At 44.9% G+C, this 17,576-nt stretch overlaps 1 protein-coding gene across 1 annotated transcript in view; it reads left to right on the top strand.

The window, feature by feature from the left end:
* CPNE7 (copine 7) overlaps positions 1-17,576 on the top strand; it is a 52,806-nt gene that overhangs the window by 29,298 nt on the left and 5,932 nt on the right. Inside the window, exon 12 of the mRNA XM_075838581.1 lies at positions 840-894. Within this exon, the coding sequence (XP_075694696.1) occupies positions 840-894 (55 nt within the window). The remainder of the gene's footprint in view (positions 1-839; positions 895-17,576) is intronic.

Raw genomic sequence — 17,576 nt, 5'->3', positions numbered from 1 at the left:
GACCTGGGGCAAAATTGTTATTTTAGGAATCCACCTTACATGCTTCTAAATCACTCTGCATTATATGCGTCACGTCAGTACAGAAGCCAACCACAAATGTGTGCAATGAAATATGGTGTGCACGCATGTATTGTATGTAAGATAGATGAGGAGCATTTGGGTGATGAGCTCACACTCTGACGAGCAGGGGAGCTAGAATATTTTATATTTAATACTACATACTACAAATGAACAGTGCATATAACGTACGGCTGGGCCAACCTGGCACCCTTGTGCATGCCTATGTTTCTAACTCATTATGTAACTATTCTACAATGATGTCATTTTGGCTCCAATGCATTATTGGCTTTTGGGCACCCAGGACAATGTTGGTTGGTTGCGACTGCTGACTATAGGGGTTGTACAGGATTTTAAAAATATGGCTGCTTTATTTCACAAACAGCGCCACACCTCTCCATGTGTTGTGTCTGGTATTGCAGCTCAGCTCCATCAAAGTGAATTAGACTAAGCTGCAATACCACACCCAATATATGGACAGATGTGGCCCTATTTATAGAGTAAAGCAGCCATGTTTTTACTAATCCTGGACATCTGGCCTCCAATAATTCAACCTATCATATAGTTTGACCATTCGAAGGTATTAGGAAAAGTAGACTCTTATCCAGTTGCCCATTTAACTGTGTGAATTTTCCTATGTATTATGAATGCCATTTGTACCCCTCTGAGAATGGGAAGCTACAGTAGCAGAATTGCATGCCCAAAATGATGAATTGTCGTAAGGTAAAGACAACACCTGTATTTTATGGCCATACTTACTCTTGCTTGTTACCTCTTTTCAGTGACAAGAGATTCTCTGCACTTGGATTTGGTGCTCGTATTCCTCCCAAATACGAGGTAAGAAAATTTTATTTTAGTGATTATTTCAGAAGGTGTCGTTACATAGTAAATGTACTTAAACGTGAGATTATTTCAAGTTAAACCTCAATTTAAATGCATTTTCCATGGTTTAAATATTGATCGCCTATCCTGAGGATAAGCCAATCATCAACAAGAAGGGCCGCGGCACTCCAGCGATTCATCGTTTCCACAGGTACAGCTGTTTGTCTAGTATGCGCCGTGGCCCATTCATTGTTTACCAGGTTACAGTGCCGTAAATAACCCTTCATTCTGCTGATTGGTGGAGGTCCTGGAGATCAGACCCACTTTTTTTTCCCCTTGGGCTTATAATCTATTCTGCAGAGCTATACAGTGAGAGTCACATTAACATCAGTCTCTGCCCCCAATAAGGCTTACTTTTTCATAGAGGGCCAATTAACCCGTCTGTATGTTTTTGGAGTTTGGGAAAAAGCAGAGACCACCCACGCAAACACGTGGAGAATGTAGAAACTCCATGCCGATGTTGCACTTGGTTGGATTCCAACTCAAGACCCCAAGTGTTGCAAAACAAAAGTTCTAACCATTGGGCCACCGAGCTGAGCCCACAAATCAAACACTGACGGCCATCAATGTTTATGATCCAGAAAACCCCTTTAAACTTTGTTCTGAGATCAGATGTGAAAACGATGGAATCATTCGCCTGAACAAATTTATCTATGCCCTTCAGCTATGGGCTTGGAGCTTTATTTCCACATCTATGTTGTGTCCTCTTAGTGCATTCTCCATTCTGTTGCTCCAGTTCTTGTTCCAAATGTGTTGGATTATTGGATTTCTACCTCCACAGTTCAATTCAGTTCTGGAGAGTAGAAGTCTTTCCACAGTTGTCACATCACTGAAGGTTCAAGTGCCAGGTCAATGGCCTCTTGTCTTAAGACATATTACGTTCCTTCCATTGCTTTTTATTACTGATAAGAATAGAGATGGGTCCGGCACACGATGCAGTTAAAATTCAATTCTGCTTTATTGGTAACCAATTTAAAACCAAATAAACTAAAATCCCGGGTGAAGAAGGCTTATGAGTTTTGAACCTGTTGGTTCTTACTCATAGCTACCTACCAACAGGTTCGAAACGCATAAGCCTTCACCCGGGATTTTAGTTTATTTAGTTTTACATTTGTTACCAATAGAATTGAATTTGAACTGCATTTTGTGCCGAACCCATTTCTATGCTTATGGATACCTGCCTACCTACGAGGTAGATCTTTTGTCCGCTAGCACCGATCAACACAGAACGTGGCAGCCAGACTTCATTGTGGTGAGCGGACCTAATTTTTTCTCTCTTGTTCATATTATTATTGATGTTTGCTCTTTCCTGACACTTTTTTCTGTGCCCGTGACCTATTTCTTTTTTTATAAATTCTTTTATTTGTCATTTTGATTTTTATATTACAAATCGTACAGAATATACACAACACAGTGCGAAAAAAGGCAATGAAAAACAGTCTACGTTTCACTGGTCAGTTATCTGCCCCGCATAAGTACATGGGGTCACCTGAAAGTACCATGTCGCTAAATACAGTTAATTAAGGAATCTCCGATATGCACTCTGAACCCGCAGCCGTGCATGATATATCCTGAGTGCGCACAGGTGCATCAGAGGAGAAGAGAGATGCAGGGACAGAAAGAAGAAAATACAAAAATAGTGAGGAAAGAAAGAGAAGGGAATGAGGGGGAGAAAACAAAAAAGAGGGGAGGGGGGAGGAGCTGACCTGACATACCGTGTCTAGACGGGGATGCACGAGGCCATGATGGTTTTATATTCCTTGGTCGTTTGGAAACGAATCCGTTCACGCCATGTTTTTAGGAAGGAGGCATGAGTCCCCTTCATTGATGCCGTGAGGTCCTCCATTCTCATGATCTCCAGGATCTTGCCGAACCACATGCCCACCGTCGGCGGACAGGACTGTCTCCACAGTGCAGGAACACATGCCCTAGCCGCGTTTACCAGATGTCGAACTACCGAACGTCTATACAAGGGCAGTGAGATGAAGCAGAAAACACGGCGCCACATAGTGCAGGTTAACCAGGTATAAAGTAGTGGATGAGAAGAGTGATACTAACCTGGTCACGGTGATAAAAAAGCAATGGAGAGATAAAGGTGCTGCTGCTGCCAGGACTCGAGACCGGTAATTCAAATGAAAAGACAGCTAAGGATATGCTGGGTGAGCTGGAAATTAGTCTCCGCGGGCGCTGCTGCACTTCAATGGGACCGAAAGGACACAAAGTTCGGAAGAGTAATAGATGATATACGGGAGAGTGGATAATAAAAAATGGAATTTATTGGTGATATGACTACGCGTTTCAATGCCGCACCGGCATCTTCATCAGGTCATCAACCTTGACCTGATGAAGATGCCGGTGCGGCATTGAAACGCGTAGTCATATCACCAATAAATTCAATTTTTTATTATCCACTCTCCCGTATATCATCTATTACTCTTCCGAACTTTGTGTCCTTTCGGTCCCATTGAAGTGCAGCAGCGCCCGCGGAGACTCATTTCCAGCTCACCCAGCATATACAAGGGCAGTGGGATCTCACACAAATGAAGCAGGAAGAGGCCCGGAGATCGCGGGAGAGGACAATCCGTGAACTTTGCGGAAATACGCCACACCTCGGACCAGAACCCAGTCAGGAGTGGGCAGTCCCAGAAAATATGCAGGATTGTACCCACATGATCCCCACATCTCCAGCATAGTGGCGAGGCCGCCGGGATCATAGCATGCAATCTGGAAGGTACCCTGTACCAACGGGATAATATCTTAAATCCTGCCTCTTGAAATCTACTGGCCATGGAGGACTTATGCGTCATGGTGAACAGGCGGTCTCGTTGTTCAGGGGTGAATGTTTCGCCCAAGTCCCTCTCCCAGCTACGCAAGTACGAAGGTGGCGGCAAATTGGGGGGCGAGATCAAGTACCCATAGATTCTGGACAAAGCATGTCGGATCGTGCCTGTACACAGGAGTTCAAACGCGGAGCAGTCCTGTTGCTGCACTCCAGGATGTTCAATGGACATCAGGAAATGTCGCAACTGGGTAACCTGCCACGCCGAGAAAGAGACCGGATCCGACAGAGCTCGTATTTGATCGCTCGTCATCCACCTCCCCTCCTGCTGAAATTGTAGGGCCTGCCCCTTACCCGCCCGCAACCATACTTGAAATGGGCCACTATCCAGTCCCGGTGGGAATGCCGGGTTGCCTAAAATCGGAAATAGCGGGGAGGGGGACGGCGAGAATTCCGCCCAAGGAAACACCCGCGTTGCGACTGCTAGGGTGGGACCGATTGTCGGGTGGGACCGCACAACCCTGGGAACATGTCTGCCCAACCACGGCAGGGCCTGCAGTGGGATGGATGTAAACGCCTGTTCCATGGACACCCATTCTTTCATCCCTCCGTGCCGGACACCAATCTAGGATTCGTGTCAAGTGGGAGGCGTGGTGATAGGAGACAAAGTCCGGGAGACCAATGCCCCCCTCCCCCTTTACACGAAATAGCAACGATCGGGCGATACGTGCTGGTTTCCCTGCCTATATGAATTTGTGCACTAGGGACAGTAGAGACTGAAAGAATGGGCGTGGGATATGTATCGGTAGGGCCTGTAGGAGATACAAAATCCGTGGTAAGATGTTCATTTTAAAATCGCGCACCTACCGAACCAGGTGAATGTGCCCGACGTCCAGGTGTCTAGATCCGCCTTTATACGTTGAAGAAGCAAAGGGAAGTTCACCGCATAAAGGCGAGATAGATCACCGGGAAGCCGAACTCCCAGGTATTTAAGCGAGTCCCTTGCCCACTTGAAAGAAAAGGACTCCGACAGATCAGCGACCAGAGTCTGTGGTAACGAGATGTTAAGGGCCTCCGACTTCTGGTAGTTTATTTTGAAGTTGGATAATCTCGAGTATCTACTCCGCTCCGCCATCAGGTTAGGCAAGGAAATTCTAGGGGCTGTGAGGAAAAACAGCAGATCATCCGCGTAGGCGGCAACCTTATGGGCTCTGCCGCCCAGGTCCAATCCTGTAATGTCCGGGTTGGAGCGGATATGGCACAGCAGGGGCTCCAGGCATAAAATAAAGATCAGAGGCGACAGGGGGCAGCCTTGGCGCGTGCCGTTAGTAATCGTGAAGGGGGATGAGAGGTGTCCATTGACCTTGACCTGAGCTGACGGGGAGGAGTAGAGACCAGAGATCCAGGACATCATATGAGTCCCTATTCCGATGTGTCGTAAAGTGGCCAACATAAAGTCCCAACTGACCCTGTCGAAAGCCTTTTCCGCATCCGTTGACAAAAAACAAGTGGGGAGTGACGTGACTGCCGCTTGGTACATTAAATTAATTGCCCGTGTGGTGTTATCTCTCGCTTCCCGTAAGGGCATGAAACCCACTTGGTCAGTATGTATTACGGTTTGAAGGAGTGGAGACAACCGATATACCAGAATCTTGGCAAAGAGTTTCAAGTCTACATCCAGTAGGGAAATAGGACGATAACTCTGCCATAGGGATTGGTCCTTCCCCTCCTTGGGTATAACCGTGATATGTGCCCTCAGTGTATCCCTGGGAATGGAGCCCCCTTCGGTTAGCAAATTAAAGGCCCGGATAAAGTGGGGTTCGAGCACTTCTGAGTAGGTCTTATAGTATGGCAGAGACAGGCCATCCGGTCCCGGGGCCTTCCCCGTGGGTGAGTCCCTCAGTGCCCACGACCACTCCTCCGGTGAGATAGGGGCCTCCAAGGCTGCTAGATCATCAAGTGGGATGGATTTCATCCCAGAGGATCGGAGATACTCCTCGATCCTCTCCCGTTGGCTACCGCCGTCCTGTGAGGAGGGTGCCTTTGGGAGATTGTAGAGAGAGTTGTAGTAGGCACGGAAGGTCTCTGAGATGTCATGTGGGAGTTGCAGTCGTTTATTCTGGGCACCTGTGATGTGCGGTACGTATGTACCCGAACAGGTTTTCCGGAGGGCGTGGGCCAATGTCCTACTGGGCTTATTACTGAATTCATAAAAATGCCTTCTACATTTGACTAGTGTGGCCTTCGCCTTAGCAAGGCAGAGTGATCGCACTTGCTCCCGCAATTGCCCTAATTCTGCCCCTAGTAACCGATCCTGTGTTATCTTGTGGGACTGTTCCAGTTTGTGTATGCGTGACAGTAGGTCTCTGAGATGAGCCGTCTGCTCTTTCTTGAGTTTGGCTCCCATCCGTATAAGGGAACCTCGCACCACACATTTATGCGCCTCCCATATACAGAACGGGTCCATCCCCGGTGTGTCATTTTTATCAAAGTATTCCACCAGGTCTCGGCGTACTTCAGAGACCACTGTCGTATCCTGCAGGAGGGACTCATTCAGTCGCCACTGCCAGGGGGTGGGATGGGCCAATGGGCGTGCTAGGGTGAGGGAAATAAGGGCATGGTCAGATAACGTTATGTCATCTATGGAGGATGATGTCAGGCTGGGAAGATGTGCATGGCGTAGGAAAAAATAGTCCAACCTGGAATAGGAGTTGTGTGGCGCCGAGTAGTATGTGTGGTCTTTGACTGAGGGATGCATAACTCGCCATGTGTCCACAAGTTGATGTTCATGCAGCAATCGCCGTATACGACGATGTGCTGCCCTGGGTAGGGAGGAGTGTCCTCGTGACGTGTCTAAGACGGGGTCTAGGGTGACATTTAGATCCCCCCCATGACTAAGGTACCTTCCAGAAAGCCTTCCAGAGCCCTCAAAACCCTGTCCAGGTAGGCCACCTGACCAGAGTTAGGGAGATAGTATGAGGCCAGTGTGTACAGTGCGATATCCAACTTACCCTTTACGAAAAGGTACCGTCCCGCTTCATCTGCACAGGTGTCCACGTGTTCCCAGTGTAGGGAGCGGGAAACCAGGATGGAGACTCCCTTGGTCTTGGAGTCAGAAGACGCACTATGATACCCCGCGGGGTAGTTGGAGTCTGTAATCTTTGGGATGTTGTCTGCCCGGAAGTGAGTTTCTTGCAGGAAGGCCACGTGTGCTTTCCGTTTCCATAGGAGACGGAGAATGGAGGACCTCTTTTCCGGAACATTCAGACCCTGTGCATTTAGGGAGACAACCGTAATGTCAGACATGGCCACTGAAATGTCCGGAGTGGACCGAGGGGGAGGGAAAGGAAAGGAAGAAAAAGAGAGAAAGAAGAAAAAGAGCTTGTGTGCAGAGCAAGTTCTCTAAAGTCGGAGTACAATACCTCTCCACTACTCAACGCGAGCTGTGTCGCCCGTCGGAAAACCTCAAACACGACACAGCTACACGGAACCCTAATAGGGAACAAGGAAAGACCGGAGTGCAAAGACAGCGTAACAACAGTTAAAATATCAACTAGAAAATTCAATTAACCAAATTGCTTTGGAGCCCCGGACTCACCCTATTAACGGTTAACATTCCCAGTATCCACCTTCCCCTATGTGAAAACTCAGATTGGGCCGGTAAAACTATTAAAGCAGGTAAACTTATTTAAGCCTCCCCCAACCGGTGTGTATCCGCCCGCCCCCTTGACCCACAGTGATACAACCAGCTGTAAGGCAGTTCCAGCCATGCGTTCCTGACAGTCCTTCAGGAACCCTGTGGGAAAAAGAGATAAGGAAAGTGCAAAATGTAGTCCAGGAAAACGTCCACATTAAGGCAGCTGTGCACATTCAGTCCCTCCGCGGCGATCGTCGTCCAGGAGGATGGAGGTCAACGGATCCCGACCCTCTGTCTCTGCGTGGAGATCGACGTTCCAAAGGTCAAAGGTCAGGTGGCTCTGTTCCAGGTCTGATTGGCTGACGGGACCCATAGTCCGGAGACGGGCCTCCTCTGGGAGCGAAAGGTGGTGGTGGTTCGGTCCAGTCTGGTAATCGCACCGGCGAGGTTTCCAAGAACCGGAATGCTTCCTCCAGATCGTCGGGAGAGCGGACAGCGAACGACATTCCCTGCTTTCGAAGGATGATGTGGAACGGGTGTCCCCACCTGTATGTTGCGCCTGCCGCCTTTGTTGCTTCCAATAATGGGCGGACAATTCTACACATGGAAAGCGTCAATCTGGATATATCCGGCAGGACGGTGATGTCGGCGCCATTGTATGGGACGGCCCCTTTTTCCCAGGCTCTGCGGGCGATCTCCTCTTTTTGCTTGTAGAAATGCACCCTACAGATAACATCCCTTGGTCGATTGCCGTCTCCATTCCTGGGGCCTGCTAGTCTGTGAACTCTGTCCATCTCTATGGGCATAGTGACCTATTTCTTTGTTCCCTCCCGTCCTCAGTCTTCCCTCTATATCTGAGGCGGTTTCATCAATGACCCTTAGTAATTAGCGGCACACTCTGTGTCTCTGTTCTGCTCTCGTCCCTCTCCGTGATCTCTCAAGTTCTTCTGAGTGCCTCGCCAATTTATTACACTCTAAATAATGCACAAGGATCTCTCTTTAATCAGTGTTTGATGCCAATGAAATTCTCTCTCAATTAAGTGCTGAAGATGCAAATCAAATAGGAAATGTTTCTTTTGAAAAACGTCTTTGAAGGTTCTTGTAATTGGTCTTGATGTGTACATGATTGATAGAACATGACACGCAAATATCACTGTGTTCATAATGAATTGCAAGCAAAGAGACGATGTTATTAACAATAATTTACTCTTCTTTAGTTTTTAGCTTTCGGATCTAGTATTGTAATGTAGAATGAATGGATTTGTTGCTTCTTTCCTCCTAGCTGATGTTGAAGTATATCCTGCCCTGATAAGGTCTAATAAGTCGGAAGCAGTTTCCTGTGGTTGATACGTTCTCCATTGTTCATATTTTTTACCATGTAACTAAGACATGTCACAATATAGCAGACGTTAATATTAGAGGAGGTACTGTAGACAAAAGCAATGCTGATACTGTAGACACCCGCTACTCTAAATGAGGATCCGTTGGTAATCAGCTGCAAAATAAATGTGGTGTTACATGGATCGGACAACCATGGGACCGCTGAGTCCTCCAAAGTGGGAGTCGTTCTTGCCTGCAGCTTTGTACTCTTCTTAATAGAGTTCATAACGTCTATATACCCCAGTATGGGCATATGGAAAGCGGTTGTCCTAATGGGACAACCCCTTTTTAACAAAGTATCCCATACATACACAATGGGCAGACTAGATTGCTTCATTGCTGCTATTAGCTCCTATATTTTTTACAGCTGAACCTCGTAGTCTTGTATCACTATGTATGTAGCTTGAAATGGCCGACCATGAAAACACAAATTCATGGTCATGGATACCATAAATGGGTGTCAGAGCCAAAGAACCTCTCCATTCACTATATCGGTGGGGACCTCAGCACTCAGACCCCCTATATTGTAATTATCGGATATCTCCAAAGCTGGATATACACCATAGCTGGTCAAAAAGCTACCTCCCTCAACTTTACTTGACTTGCATATTTATTGCCGTAGGGTGCGGAGATAAGTGACTACTCTGGTGCCCTATCTACCACGGGGCAACAAAGGATGAGGCATGTGTAAACCCAACATGTCAACCTTTGGGCAGCATATGTCAGGGGACAATTAGGCTGCCCTCAGGCACATCAGTCGGCAAATGAAGAACGTTTAATTTTCTATAAACATCTAAGACAAATGTATCTCCAGAATGTGATCAGGAGACTTTAATAGAACAGGGTATATTGGCGACAATCCTAGAATAGCTTGAGATGTTCTTCAAATGTTATGAGGTCAGGGAACATTTCATCTACTGGTTTGATGAGAGGGTTAATAGTTGTTGGGAGGGGGGGGGGGGGTCATATTACTGATGCCATTGAGACCATATCTGAACCTTTGAACATGTTTTTATTTATCACCGTGTCGCAGTCTCCTTGGGATCTAACATAAGACTAGATGTTGGGAAAAAACCTAATAAACAATCATAAAGACTTGTAATGTAGGAGCCTCGTTGATAAATGATTATGATAAACATTGGAGTGAATGATCGTCAGACCTTAATTGTGCTTTCATCCTGAATCTTTCACTGTTTGGGTTAATTAATTGCATCAATTAGGAATGGATAATTACCACCGCTGCAATTACCCTGCACAAGATTGCAAAAATAAAGCCTACAGTATTGTACACAAAGGTTTGAGCTGCTAAAATCCAGTCCATTGTATAAACAACATTTCTATGGTGCTTTTAGCTAAGGTGAGAATATACTGTACTTAAGCTTTTAACCCCTTCAGGACTGAGCCTGTTTTGGCCTTCAGGACGAAGCCGATTTTTCAAATCTGACGTGTCACTTTATGTGGTAATAACTTCGGAATGCTTTCACCTATCCAAGTGATTCTGAGATTGTTTTCTCGTTACATCTTGTACTTTGTTAGTGAAAAAATGTGCTCGATAAATTCAATATTTAATTGTAAAAAACATTTTTCTCAATTTAAAGAGGCTGTCATCAGATTTTGCAACCCCTATCTGCTATTGCAGCAGATAGGCGCTGCAATGTAGATTACAGTAACGTTTTTATTTTTAAAAAACGAGCATTTTTGGCCAAGTTATGACCATTTTTGTATTTATGCAAATGAGGTTTGCAAAAGTACAACTGGGCGTGATGAAAAGTAAAAGTACAACTGGGCGTGTATTATGTGCGTACATCGGGGCGTTTTTACTACTTTTACTAGCTGGGCGTTCTGACGAGAAGTATCATCCACTTCTCTTCAGAACGCCCAGCTTCCGGCAGTGCAGACACAGCCGTGTTCTCGAGAAATCACGCTGTGTCGTCACTCATAGGTCCTGCATCGTGTCAGACGAGCGAGGACACATCGGCACCAGAGGCTACTGTTGATTCTGCAGCAGCATCAGCGTTTGCAGGTAAGTAGCTACATCGACTTACCTGCAAATGCCGATGCAGAATCAACTGTAGCCTCTGGTGCCGATGTGTTATCCGAATACAGCACCACTCTTATCCATAGGACATGTCTGGTAATGCAGCTTCATCTTATTCTCATGTGGGGCAACCACTTTGAGAATTATGTTTGGACCATTGGGCAGTTCTAGATTAAAACTGAACTTCAGACTTTTTGTTATTGATGCAAGGACTTGCAAACCAGCCTTTTTATGGGAAGGAAGACTAGTTAAGAAGACAGAGCTATAGGGGAGAAATGAAAATGTATTCTGCAATAGCATATTAAGAGATTACAAACTGATAACAACAAAACAAAACCACCATAAAGTGAACAACCGATCTATATAGTGCCTAAATAATAATGCCAAACAGTGTAATAAAACCCTGCTACACTGCCCACATATCAATACTATACAATGCCCAGATAACAGTACCCAGGTCTACGATCGTCAAGTCATCCATCGTAAATCCTCCTGAGATGGTAATGGGGGCCCCTAGATGTTGGTTGTCCCTGGATGGTGGATGCCTCCAGGGGACATTTTTGTGTAAGGAGTGGTTGTTTGACTATACACACTCTTGTCTATGGTGAGAAAACATCGGAAAATGTAAATTGACATTATAACAACATTTCTAGGTACAGAGGTGCCATTGAGTTACATGTATATAAATAAGAAATGAATACTGAGGCAATGCATCAAACCACACGTACGCTATGTGCGTCATTACCAATCCATCAAAGGCGGCCATTGTATCTGCCCTGCACAGCCAGTTTCCTATATAGCCAAGGAGAAGGTCCAGGAGTCCCTGAAATGTAAAGCATCCGCGGTGGAGATTGATGTTTGAAGCTTCAGCTTTGTCACTCATCCAGCTCTTCCCCTGAAGGCACAACACGTAATGTATTTCCATGTCCCCTGCAGTTATCTGCTGTCCTTGATCCATTTTCTGTATGAAAACCGGCTTCTTTTTGTCGTCTTACCACAATTTTCTGTTATTATTGTATTTTCTATTACTCGGATTCTGCATTCCGCTTTAGTCTGCTTTCTTCTAGCGTTGAGTATTTATTTTTGGACAAATACATTTTTTCTTTTTATTATTCAGTAGAAGGAATTATTTCATAGAGTGAAAGCAGAATATAAGTTATTACGAAGAATGAATCACGTGCAAAGGATTTTGTTGTTCAGTTTTTATTACTTTAGTGTATGAATGGGTGGAATATTTTTAGCCTTTAGGTGGTCATTGGTTGCGTTCACTTTATCTTTGTATATGAGAAGTGAAATGTCTCATTTTATATCCATTGAGCAGGCTTGGACTAAGACTGGTCTTGGCCATAGAGCAATACAAATCTAGCCAACCTATCTGGGCAATAAGGGTCTGGTCTACCCATCTGGGCAGTAAAGGTCTGGTCCACCCATCTGGTCAGTAAGGGTCTGGTCCACCCATCTGGGCAGTCAGGGTCTGGTCCACCCATCTGAGCAGTCAGGGTCTGGTCCACCCATCTGAGCAGTCAGGGTCTGGTCCACCCATCTGGACAGTCAGGTTCTGGTCCACCCATCTGGGCAGTCAGCGTCTGGTCCACCCATCTGGGCAGTCAGGGTCTAGTCCACCCATCTGGGTAGTAAGGGTCTGGTCCACCCACCTTGGCAGTAAGGGTCTAGTCCACCCATATGATTCATGGTGTACACTGGACCAGTCAGTGATCAGTAGTGGTAGACAATGAGGCCACAACATTCTGAATCTGGATATAATCATAATTCCCTCTACTCTAGCCTCTCAAAGAAATGGTCCCTATGATGGTTTATCAGAAAAGTAGCCATTAGGATAGCGTTTTAAGGAGAGGTAACTTTGATCAGTCTCAGAGGGCACCCGGACCCCGCACCGTTAAACCGCTCCAGTGGCCTGCGGGCACCGGATGTTATGGCACATAATGCGATGTACGGAGCCGGAAGAGAGAGCTCCGTATATAGCATACTGGGTGTGCAGTTACGTCCACGCTTTAACAGTTAACCGCCACATGAGCTGGTGGTCTGGAGCTTAAGCTGCAGCCTAAATAGTGATTGTCTCCTGTGCTGACCCTAGTTCAAATCCTCATGTGTGGCCTTGTCTAAAAGGGAGCTGTTACAGGAGAATATTGTTCCCATCCAGACACTCTGTTTTATGACCACATAAAATATACCTGGTAAATAGATATAGTATATACTGATATTATTCAGTGGTGTTCACCCTTTGAGGTGGCAGTATGCTCAGAAGCCATTTGGTCATAGATTCTTATCTACTGCCTTATTAGCATTACAATGGACCTCAGTACAGGAAGGAGCCATTGTAAACTGGATGTAGAGACAGCTGAGCATACTGGGAATAGATTTACCTATACTGTACAGATGCACATTGGAAGGTGTATGGGTGGTCATAAGGCGGAGTCAATGGAATGAGTGGGTTCAACCCAGGGATAGGAACATATAGGTCATGGGAAGCTCTTGGTGCGGGCTCTCTTTCCTGCCAGCCCTGGACGCTCAGCACTTAACATCAGGAGCCAGCTAAGTTCTATTATATGTGTGCTTTCTGTGTATGTATATAAGTATAATTATATTACAGCAGACTTTATATGTGTACATAGAGATATTCTAGGAATCTTATGTGGATTATAGATGAGTAGATATATATATGCTGTTTATGCATGAGTCTCTATATGTACATGTACTAATGGTCAGGCGCTGTATGTGGCTTTGGTTATAGTGGTAGTACCAGGAGACCGTATAAGGTTGGGACCTGGATTTATATTATATATACATACACATTACTAGTCACATGTGCAAAGTGTTCAGGGAAGGTAGGAAGAGAGGCCGCTGTGTGTGGTTGTGTTGTCTATGTAATGTATTGTATCTTGATGTAGTGTATATTGGTTTGTCACGTCTATGTTATGAGTAAAGTATTTTTATATATTTAAGTATCTGCGAGGGTTGTATGTTACTCCTGTGGTGTGTGAAGGACTGGAGTGTGTGCACATTGTGAACAATACAAAGTAAGCGGACGATATGAGAAACAAAGGTAACGGACTAGGAACGGAGAAAAGGGAGATAATACAGATAGTCATTTGCTCCCTTTAACAGGAGCACTGCTAGGTGGTGTTTATAGTGGTGTGGAGACAGTGCAGTGAGGTTGTTACTTATATGAAGAAAGTTACTTATATGAAGAAAGTTACTTATATGAAGAAAGTTACTTATATGAAGAAAGTTACTTATATGAAGAAAGTTACTTATATGAAGAAAGTTACTTATATGAAGAAAGTTACTTATGCAGCTGTCTCTTTTGAGGCAGCTGCATTTATACAGTAGATTATTGCAGATTTCAGCAATATACTCATCACTCAAACAGGTATCATAATCCATCACTCCATAGGTGGCACTCTGGGAAAGGGGGAGCAGCCCAAGGTCACCAGGTAGACAACATGGGGATTAGAACCCACGTTGTACAGAAGTGATTCCTGCACTCAACTCAGATCACACAAGCTGTGAGCTAGCTGCACGGCAGCTTTACACAGATGTATTTTTCACATCTTTTAAAAAAGTGTAATCAGACCTTCAACAAGAAAAACGTTAGATCACATTGGGGAGTATAGCAGCATGACAGTGTGGTGGCTTGGGGCTTAAGTGACTAAGCCTGGTTTGCTATGGAGTTAGCCCATGTCCCTAGGTTCAAAGCATCCTGCATGTTGCTTGTGTGGTAGGTGGTGGTCTCCTCACTTATACGAGTTTATTGCTTGTGCTTGAAGGTGACAACATTTTTCCAACAATTTTGGTAATCGGCTGACGCTCAACACGGCAATGCATTTCTCCTTTAAAAGGGTGCCTCGCTTTGTGAACAACTTTCAAAACTGAGACACAAGGAGGAGATCCTGGGGATAGAGCCCGCATGTTCCTGACTCCTCTAATTCAGCAGGAGAGAACATTACCAGTGTGCTACCTCTGCTGTCGAGAGCTGGCCACAAACTCTTCCAAAGATGAAATGTTCTTATTCCTGCTCGAAGTGATGATTACATTTGGTCTTTTGGGAACAATAAGAAAGTCTAGAGATCAACCTGAGTTGGTGGTCTTGTGTGTAAGCTGCTCACTAAACAGAGAGTGTCTTCTGTGCAGTGCCTGGTTCAAATCCTGGTGTGTGTCCTTGTCTAAAAGGGAGTTCTGCTGGGTGGTGTTTATAGTGGTGTGGAGGCAGTGCAGTGAGATTGTTGCTGCATAAGAAAGTTAGTTATGTGAAGAATGTTTCTTATGCAGCTGTCTCTTTTGAGACAGCTGTATTTATATAGTAGATTATTACAGATTTCAGCAATAAACTCATCACTCAAACAGGTATCATAATCCAGCCCTCCATAGGTGGCACTTTAGGAAGGGGGAAGCAGCCCAAGGTCACCAACATGGGGGCTAGAACCCACATTGTACAGAAGTGATTCCTGCGCTTAACTCAGATCACGCAAGCTGTGAGCTAGCTGCACGGCAGCTTTACAAGGACACATTTTTCACCTCTTTTAAAAAGGGTAATCGGACCTTCAACAAGAAAAACCTTGGATGATATTGGGACATGACAGTACAGTGGCTTGGGGGTTAACTGCTTTTAAGGCTGGAGATCCTGGAGATCGAACTCACATGGTCCTCACTCCTCAAATTTATTAGCAGAGATCTTTACCAGTACGCTACCTCTGCTTTCAGCTGTTGGCAACAAATTTTTCCAAAGATGACATGTTCTTATTCCTGCTGGAAGTGACGTTTACATTTGGTCTTATGGGGACAATAAAAAAGCTCAGAGATCAGCCTGAGCTGGAGGTCTGGTGCTTAAGCAGTGTCTTCTGTGTGGACCCTGGTTCAAATCCTGAAGTGTGGCCTTGGCTGAGAGGATACCTCACTGGGTGGAGGCGGTGTAGTGAGGAGGTTGCTGCATAATAAAGTTACTTATGCAGCTGATCCAGTTCTCTTTTACAGAACATTATTGAAGATTTCAGCAATATACTTATCACTCAATCAAGTTTCACGTTCCGTCACCCCGTTGGTGCTGCTCTATAGGGAAGGGGGGAAATGCTATAAAATTTGATGAACACTCTCCATTCATTACAAATACGCATGGACTGCTGTCAATATCTAACTATTTCATTACACTGGATATAGGCTATGAATAAATGCAAAAATCCAGTATATCACTATCTTTTATATTCATATGCATTGTCTGTACATGTTCGTTTTTTTTATAAAGCAATTTTATACGAAAATTCTGTAAAAGTTATATTTTATATATAAAACTCCGGATCTACATTTTCTCTTTCTATATATATTATGGAGAATCATATAAAACAAGTCTGGATGGTGGACTTTATATTGCATCATCATTCATCATCTATAGGGAAGGGGGAAAGCTGAATGTTGAGCACATAAACTGTGAGCTAGCTGCTCCACCGGAATGCATTTTCACCTCATAAAAAAGTGCAGTAATCTGACATTCAACAGAAATCACTTTGGACCGAATCGACCAACATGCGCTGTGTGCTGTGACTGGGGGGCTTAGGGCCAGGGCCGGTTTTAGACAGTGTGTTGGCTGCTGGGGTTTGTGTGTCAGGGCTGCTTTTTTGTCTCATTCTGGCCCTGACTGTCCATACATGGATAGTGAAGTCCCGAGCAGAGCGCTAGTAAAGGATCTGCTCCGGTACTCCAGCTCCGGGGAAGCCCCTGACATCACTGTCTATATACGACTAGTGATGTCAGGGGCAACCCCAGAGCCAAAGTCCCAAGCAGAGCGTACTAGCACTCTGCCTGGGACACTGTTCTGCTCCTGACAACACTGTCCATATATGGACAGTGATGTCAGGGGCTTCCCCAGAGACGGAGTCCCGGAGCAGAGAAGCTTCAAGTTCTCTGCCTGGGACTCCTTCTCTCTTCCTGAAATCACTGTCCATACATGTACAAGTATATTAGAAAGTTCATTTTTTTTTATTATCCAATGGTTAATTTCATTTACATAAAATGGAATAAATATAACCCCATTTTCAAATACCCTTATAGCTAATTCAGATTTAATGGGGGGGGGGGGGATTACTCGCTCATGATCTTCATTTAATAGTGGGAGGGGATAACATCTATAAAGAATGACTCTTTTATACAGACATCCCATTGATTTCAATGAGAGCTGTGTAATGCTTCATTTCTCCTGTGGTGGCGCTGTAGGAGAATTGAGCACTTACTGTTGATTCCTCCACAGATTACAGGTGATCACTGAGGGCCCAGACGCTGTGATGAGCTTATTGTCAGTGACCCTTCTAATAAAAAGGGATTGTCCAAAAAGGACAACCCCTTTGAGCTGATCTGGTCTGGATTGCCGTATTTGACATTTAGCAGCTGTATTCTAGAGCTGGTATTGTCACCATTATAATACATGGCATATATTTGTATTAGTATTCTGTATATACCATCGTAGATTTGGAGCATTTGTGTATTGGTTATGTGGATGATTACTATTGTCCGCTCAATAACAGCCCAGACATTGAATGTAATATGAAGCCAGTGATTTTCTGCAAAGTAGAAATGATTTCTATATTACTTTTATAGAAAGGACAATCAGGTAACAATCTCTAAATGTTTCAAGCAAGAATGATTCTGTCTGAGTGAATGTCACCCAGCCTTATATCATATCATTCTGCAGGAAAGAAATCTGCTTTTAATGAGATGTAAATCGCAGGTAATTACCGACACTTAGGACCTTGAGATTCTGAAAGTGACAAGACGAAGAATTCAATGGAAGTCTT

This window comes from Rhinoderma darwinii, chromosome 9, assembly GCF_050947455.1.
Source record: "Rhinoderma darwinii isolate aRhiDar2 chromosome 9, aRhiDar2.hap1, whole genome shotgun sequence".
Lineage (NCBI taxonomy): Eukaryota > Metazoa > Chordata > Amphibia > Anura > Rhinodermatidae > Rhinoderma > Rhinoderma darwinii.
The sequence above is the reverse complement of the archived record's forward strand: the minus strand, read 5'-3'. Positions and strand labels throughout refer to the sequence as shown.